Source organism: Garra rufa, chromosome 6 (genome assembly GCF_049309525.1).
Source record: "Garra rufa chromosome 6, GarRuf1.0, whole genome shotgun sequence".
Lineage (NCBI taxonomy): Eukaryota > Metazoa > Chordata > Actinopteri > Cypriniformes > Cyprinidae > Garra > Garra rufa.
In genome coordinates this window covers 35,867,528-35,875,990 of record NC_133366.1, presented here as the reverse complement: position 1 = coordinate 35,875,990, position 8,463 = coordinate 35,867,528, and the positions used below count along the sequence as shown (strand labels likewise).

The 8,463-nt window shown below is 35.6% G+C and overlaps 1 protein-coding gene across 1 annotated transcript; it reads left to right on the top strand.

Annotated features, from left to right (window-relative positions):
• The first annotated feature begins 506 nt into the window (after window positions 1–506).
• Window positions 507–4,212, top strand: LOC141337502 (uncharacterized). The gene is made up of 2 exons (XM_073843343.1): window positions 507–880; window positions 2,299–4,212. Exons 1-2 carry the CDS (start codon window positions 571–573, stop codon window positions 2,970–2,972), a joined length of 984 nt encoding a protein of 327 aa, XP_073699444.1. The 5' UTR covers window positions 507–570; the 3' UTR covers window positions 2,973–4,212.
• Window positions 4,213–8,463: the final 4,251 nt, after the last annotated feature.

Here is an 8,463-nt window from a genome sequence, read left to right as displayed (position 1 = left end):
TATATTAATAAAAACATATTTCGCTCCAAATGTCGCAAATCCGTAGTATATTAATTTATTTTAAGTATAAGTGTATATTATATTAAGTATATTAAAGAAGTGATGAGAAACTGAGAATCCGAATAATCTGAACCGAATCATATCATTCGGAAAATGATTCAGTGATTCAAAGCTTTTGAATCAACGCATGCTGACGACAAACAGTGACGAGAACAATAAATACAAACATGTTCAGCGGCAACTTTAATAAAACAACTGCAAATGTTTTCATGAAAGTTTAAGCTATTTAAAAGTATGTACTAGTAAATATTAATCACAAATACTTACTAACTTTATGTATTTAAATGTGATATATAGTTTATCAGGTTGTTTAAATTCATTAACTATAACTCTGACTGACTCACTTTTCAGTGCACTGACTACTGAAGTAGAACGAGACACGCCCAGACATTTAGTTTGCATTTACTTTTCTATCTGTTAATTATTCTCATCTTAAACAGGACAAATTGTCCAAACACTGAAAAACTCCAGGTGAAGCAGACGAGATCCACGTGACACACTATTATAAAGATGGTGTTTATTAAAGAGGAGAACATCGAAGAAACCTTCAGAGTTGAACAAGAAGATGCTGATGAAGAAACAAAGATGGTGTTTATTCAAGAGGAAAGTGAAGACATGAAGATTGAAGTCAAACATGAAGATACTGAGGAACAAACAAAGATGGTGTTTATTCAAGAGGAAAGTGAAGACATGAAGATTGAAGTCAAACATGAAGATACTGAGGAACAAACAAAGATGACATTTATTAAAGAGAAGAGTGAAGACATGAAGATTGAAGAAACATTCAGAGTCAAAAATGAAGATACTGAGGAACAATCAGGTTGGTTTTCATTCTCAAACCTGAACTCACTCATTTAATCCTTTAAATGTCCAACTTTACAGAAATTAGAGTTGTCCTTGACAAAAACAAAAACAAAAAAAAACATCTGAGGGTCAAAACAGAGGGGGGAAAATGCATTTTCAACTGAAAATGTATTTGTATGGACAAAGTCAAAAAGATAGAATGGGAAATTACTTTATTCTTATTGGTTTGATCTACAATGATACTAAAGTTTATTTTTTAAACTAGAATCATGATTTTATGTATATTTTCCCAAATTACATTTTTACATACTTTACATTACATACTTTTTTTCCCTATAAAAACATCCGATTTCAAATTACATCGAATTGCAAAAAGTGGCAAAAAACAACAGATGTGCTTATATATTTAAGAGCTGATAAAACTGTGTTAACTGTATCTATAACTGTGTAACTGTAGAATTAGTGATGGGAAAATGAAGCTTTTCGAATTAAAATAACTCAATTTGTGTTACGAAAACCATAATAAATAAATAAATGAAAATGTAATTTTATTTACACAAGGTATAAATGAATTAATCTGTAAATAAACTTATAAAAGTATAAACTTGGTTCATGTAGGTATATATGATCAAATTAAATTAAGAATATTGTTAAGATGACTAACATTATTATTAATTATATGTGCTTGTAAAGCGGGGAATACTACAAAATGAACATGCACAAAACTAAACATGTACATATTTATTCATATTTTGGTGATTGACACCTGAAACATGCGCAAGAGGTTCGCATTATTTGAATCAGAGTACAGAGCAGTCACATGGTTGTTTGCCAAAATGAAGCTTTGGACGGCACAGGTCACGTGATTATGCCAAAACGAATCATGCTCCGGTACAGTGCTTCACTGTGAGATGTTCTTTTTATATATATAAGCTTCGGTGTTGAACGTAACATCACTAATAAGAATATTGCTTGGAAGAAAAATACTTTTACAACAAATAACAAAACATCTTGGTCATGTATGGTAACCCAGAAGAGGACGAGAATAAAACAAAACAATGATACAAAATAACCCTCATGTAAAACCCTGCTCACCACTACAATTCAGTTCAAACCTACAGTTGATTTAGAGGCACTATTAAATGATGTACTATAAATATGCATCAGAATACGTGTAACGCTTCTTTCAGTAGGGTAGTAGATATACTGTCTTACAGTTTAGCTCTAACCCCAAATAAAGCTAATCAATGTCTTTGGAAAACTTCAGAATTTCTAGCAGACTTATTGGTTCAAGTTGGAGCTAAAATCTAAATCAGGTTTGGACACTCTTATGATAGAATCTAGAATAAATTAATTACATATCTATGTGTTGATGTTGATTGCATTGTGCCATTTAAATGGCGTTAACGTTTTTCTTTTTTTTTCTCACCTTAGACCCAATGGCGCTGAAAGAGGAGAGGGAAGAACTGAATAAAATTGACGAGAAAGGTCAGTGTGAAAAACTTCATCATTTCAAAACTGAAGAAAAATCATTTTGTTCCTTACAATCTGAAAATACTTCCACACCAACAAGAGCTCAAAAGACAGCAACTACGAGTAATTTCACTTGTTTTCAGTGTGGAAAAAGTTTCAGTCAACAAAGAAACCTAAACAGTCACATGAAAATTCACAACAGAGAGAAGCCTAACAAATCCCCTCCGTGTGAAAAGAGAAACCTTGATGTCCACAAGCAAGTTCACACTACGGTGAGCCTTTTTACCTGCCAACAGTGTGGAAAAAGTTTCACTCATAAAGGAAGCCTTAACAGACACATGAGAATTCACACTGGAGAGAAGCCTTACACATGCTCTCTGTGTGGAAAGAGTTTCAGTATTCATGGAAACCTCATCGTCCACATGAGAGTTCACACTGGAGAGAAGCCTTTCAACTGCCAATGGTGTGAAAAGAGTTTCAGTCAACAAGTAAATCTTGAGGCTCACATGAGAGTTCATACTGGAGAAAAGCCTTTCACCTGCAAACAGTGTGGAAAGAGTTTCAATCAACATGTTAATCTTGAAACCCACATGAAAAGAATTCACCCTGAACAGACGGTTCAACCAAAAAGTTAACATTTAATACCACAAGATTGGAAACATTGGAGAGAAGCATGTCATGTGCCATCACTGTGGAAAGACTTTCCGAAACAAAGTCAATCTTGAGTTTCACATTGACTGGATGATGGCATACCACCTTCCCAAGAGCTGCTTTACACTTTAAGATGAATCCCATCATGTAATATTTACATTGTACCAAACTGAATTCACTCAACACTAAACTGATTCTTACTGAGTTTACAGCTGAATTTATGTCATTTCAAACTGATGAACTTCACAGTTATTGATCTGAACTTAAAGTGTCACAACACCCCCCTGACACTCTTTGTCTTTTAAACCTGCTTGACAGCAGAATCTGAATTGCCTCCATTGATTCTGCAATTTTCCAGTTTATCACTGTGAAGTGCTTTGACACAATCTGTATCATATAAAGCATTATAGAAATAAAAACGTTTTGACAGGTTTTGTGCAACATACTATCCTAAATTCAGCACTATACACACACACACACAAAAAATTGAAGTTATGTAATTAAGTTTGTACAAGTGTGTTTAAAAAGCAATCATTTCACATGCATATTTACATATTTCCTGTCCGGTTTTGTGTAATTTTAGATATTTACTTTGTTAGGTATTTGTTGCAAGTATTTGTGCAAATTGATGATTATCTGGCTCATCCAGATGTCAGTGAGGCAATTCATGCAGTTGTATTATGTCACATGTATTCACTGGTCCTAACAAGTTTAACTGTGACTGCACTAATAGAGCAAGATTATTTCTTGTATTTGTCATTTTTGTTTTATTGTAAATGCATTGAAATTCAAAATTTGGTTTAATTTTTTAACCTTTAGCGAAACCTAGGCTTGTAATCTGTTCAAGGCTGTTTGCCACTGATGTCACACATTCATGTGCACATGCTCCACAAACTCAGGATCAAAGCTGAACCGTCTCTTCCAAATACTAAAGCTCGAATATTTTCGCAGTTTTTTCAAATTCCTGCATTGAATGGTGATGCAAAAAGCACCTTTGACACCAAGTCGTAATTTGCATCAATGTAAAGTATTGTGGCTGATAGGAAAGTAGTTTTCGGTCCAGATCTCAGCTGTCACTGCGCAACCGTATTTCACAAGTGTATCAGTCATGTCAGTGATTACAGCTCATAATGTTTGTGTCCTTTCACTTAGATTTTGTGACAATGTTGTTGGATGTGGCAAAATTTCCTTCACATCGAATTTTCCAATCTTGGCTGCAGTGTCAATTAGGTGCTATCAAATATTTCATCAAAAACCACATTTTTCCCATAAGAAGAAAAGTACAGTAAAAAAATAAGTTCTAAGTGTTTTCAACAAAACCTCAGTCTTATTTTCTTTGATTTGTTTTCATTGTATTTTCCTCTTAAAGGTTAGTTCACCCCCAAAAAGAAATTTTTTTAGGAACACTGTCATTCCAAACCCATAAGAAATTTCTTCATCTTTAGAACACAAATTAAGATATTTTGAAGAAAACCTGAGAGATTTTTGTCCCTTTCCTGAAAATCTGTTCATCCTAAACTTTTAAACTTCAAAAATGTTCAGAACATTGAAGTAATGTCTGTTGTTTAATCACAATTTTATGAAGTGATGTGAATTGCTTTTTATGCGCCAAAAATGATAAAATGCCTTTTCTTCCCATTAGATTTGCATTTTTACAAAGCGACAAGTGTTAGGTTTAGATTCACATTTATTTGTTACATACACAAATGCAGATATGCACAATATTCTATACAATTGGGATGAAACCTTTGGAATCCCATGGATAACTTTTTTAATGAATATTTTTTAAGCTTGAAAGTTTAGGATGAACTGTTTTCAATGGAAAGACTGTCCTGAGAGTAAGTAAATAATTACACATGTCCATTTTGGGTGAACTTACCCTTTAAAGTTCTTTACACTTTAAAATATAAAAGATAAAAATTGATGACCAAGAAAATTGTCTTTTTATATGTTAAGGTTGTTCTTACCTTTTATACCAAGGAAAAAAGCTGTTTACTTTTGCATTGTGATTCCTTGAGTTAAAGCATGTTCTTTAACATCAAATTGACCAAAGATATTTGTATCCATATGAAATGTAAAATGCAGTCTAAGCTCTTTTTGTATGGAACTCTCCATTGTGTATTTCAACAAATAAGTTCACTGAGGACATATTGTTGTACTTTATGTTTTTAAGTGTGCGTTTAAAATATTACTCATGGCGTGCATAAAAAGAAATGTTTCCCAAGTCATTCTCTTTACAGTGCTTACATTCCCCCAAATCAGCTTTATAGGGGGGGGGGGGAGTTATGTATTTTAAATAGTTTCAATTCTTTGTTCATCAAATGAATGGTGAGGTTTATGTTAATTCATTGTCTTATATAATGAATGAATGATGCATTTATATAGCGCTTTCATTGTGTATTGTTGTACACCCAAAGCGCTTTACAGTCACATGGGGGATCTCTCCTCAACCACCACCAGTGTGCAACATCCACAGTACAACGGCGCCAGTGCGCTCACCACACACCAGCTACAGGTGGAGAGGAGAGAGTGATATAGCCAATTTAATGAAAGGGGGTTATAAGGAGACCATGATTGACTAGGGCCAGTGAAGGGAATTTGGCCAGGACACCGGGGTTATACCCCTACTCTTTACGAGAAGTGCCATGGGATTTTTTTGTGACCACAAAAAGTCAGGACCTCGGTTAAACGTCTCATCTGAAGGACAGTGCACCCCCTGCTAGCCTCACTAACACCTCTTCCAACAGCATCCTAGTTTTCCCAGGAGGACTCCCATCCAGGTACTGACCAGGCTCAGCCCTGCTTAGCTTCAGTGAGAAACCGGGCTGCAGGGTGAAATGGCTGTGGACTTGTTTTTTTATGTGTGTGTTTGTGTTTAGAGAGTGTACAGAGTGTATGATACTTCCAGTGCCTCAGGCAGCTGTAGAACTGTTGCCAGCTGTTTCAACATTGACTCGATGCCTGTTGTCCTACTATGTCCTCCTTACACATGACCTGTTGAATGGCAGAAGGGATAGAGATATTTTTCTTCTTGTACTGGTACAACATCATCTTGTGTTGGATCGACTGTCTCTTCTAAGCTGATAACTGGAATCTGCTGAATTTTCTGAGAGTTTATGTTTCCTCCTGCTTGTCTATAGAAAATAAACCAAAATATTAGTGGTGGGCCGTTATCGGCGTTAACGTGAGACTCTTATTGGGCGATAAAAAAAATATTGCCGTTAATCTATTCTCAAAGTTGGGTTGGGAGCTGGGTCTAAACTACGCAAGATATGATGACTTTCACCTTGATATTTTAGCGCGGATGACGTATACCTAGTCGAATTGCACTGTAGGGGGCGAGAACGAGTCTTCAACTTCTGCGAAATTACCACATCAAATGAGACGTGCAAACATGGATGCAGCCAAAGAACTTTTACTGACAAGAAGTGAAAACCCTACGCTTCCGCCATTTTGGAGTGAAAGCCACTCGGCAGTCCACTACCTCCATGCTGTCGCAATGGCAAATATCAGCTGCTTTGTTAAAAAAAAAAAGTACTTTAAAGCTAAAATACACAACCTGAATCATGACAACATTTTTAAATATATATTTTTTTACTCCTTTCCGTTTATTTCTTAAGAATTTTTGTATTATATTAGACTACTTCTGTTAATTATTAAAACATAACTCATTTGTTATTAAAATGATTTTTGTATGTTTTGTACGTACCCTAACCTTTGTTATTCAGGGTTTCCGCGGGGTCTTAAAAAGTCTTAAAAAGTCTAAAATTTAAAAATCTAAATTTTAGGCCTTAAAAATGCCATCTATAGAGATTTTTAAGTCTAACTTAAAGACACACCTCTTTAGTTTGGCCTTTGAAGTAGAGATAGTTTGATTTCGGGGAACCTTTTAAAATGTTGTTTTACTTGTAAAAATTTTGTTTTACTTGTATGTGTATTTTTATTTTATTTTAAATTTTGTGAAGCACTTTGGGCAACGACGTTGCATTTAAATGTGCTATATAAATAAATGAAGTTGAAGTTGAAGTCAAATTAAGAAAACATCTTCATCCGTTTGACAACACAGGCGCTGCAAATCCTCGCAACGCAAACACAAATACGGAAACGTGCTGCAAATTCTCACAACACAACCAAATTCAGTAACGCGCTGCGAACACACGGAGGCGCTGCAAACTAACAAACGCGCTGCATATAACTCGGTCCACAACGGAAATGTTTCAGGGGGACATCAAAAAGTGAGGAACTCATCTGGGACCTGATTATTTATATCACTATATTACCTGATTATTTATATCACTATCACCTTTAAGTGATACTATACTATCACTAAAAGGTGATAGTTCACCGATAACACCTCTGCTCTGACCAACAGCCACTGAAAAAATAATCAGGTCCCAGATGGGTTCGTCACTTTTTGAGGTCCCCCTGAAACATTTCCGTTGTGGACCGAGCTATATACAGCGCATTTGTTAGTTTGCAGAGCCCTCGTGTGTTCGCAGCGCATTTCTGAGTTTGGTTGTGTTGTGAGAATTTGCAGCGCGTTTCCGTATTTGTGTTTGCGTTGCGAGGATTTGCAGCGCCTGTGTTGTCAAACGGATGAAGATGATTTCTTAATTTGACTTCAACTTCAACTTCGACTTCATTTATTTATATAGCACATTTAAATGCAACGTCATTGCCCAAAGTGCTTCACAAAATTTTAAATAAAATAAAAATACACATACAAGTAAAACAACATTTTAAAAGGTTCCCCGAAATCAAACTATCTCTACTTCAAAGGCCAAACTAAAGAGGTGTGTCTTTAAGTTAGACTTAAAAATCTCTATAGATGGCGCCTGCCAAATATACAGGGGGAGACCGTTCCATAGTTGTGGACCTATTACCAACAAGGCGCGATCACCTTTTGACTTCATATTTGACTGAGGAACAGTCAGCAATGACTGGTTGCCTGATCTAAGTGATCTAGCTGGTATATAAGAAATTAAGAGATCGCTAATATAATTTGGTGCCAAGTTGTGTAGTGCTTTAAAAACCCATAATAAAATCTTAAAATCAATCCTAAACCTTACTGGTAGCCAGTGGAGAGACGATAACACTGGAGTAATGTGTTCCCTTTTTTTTGTTCCGGTCAGAAGGGGACGGTCAAGGATGAAACGTTTGCCCAATTTACAGAAAATGTTCTGTCCTTGATAAAGGAATGAAACCATTTCAGGGCAGTTCCCCCAAATCCTACCTCTCCCTCCAACCGTTTTAGAAGAATCTAATGATCTACAGTGTCAAATGCAGCACTGAGATCTAACATAATTAGAACTGCAGCCAAACCAGAATCCGCCGCTATCAATAAATCATTTAACACTTTTAAGAGAACGGTCTCAGTACAATGACCCACTTTAAACCCTGACTGAAATTTGTCTAGGAGATCGTTCTCCTGCAAAAAAGGGGTGATTTGAGTCAAGACTACCTTCTCTAGCACTT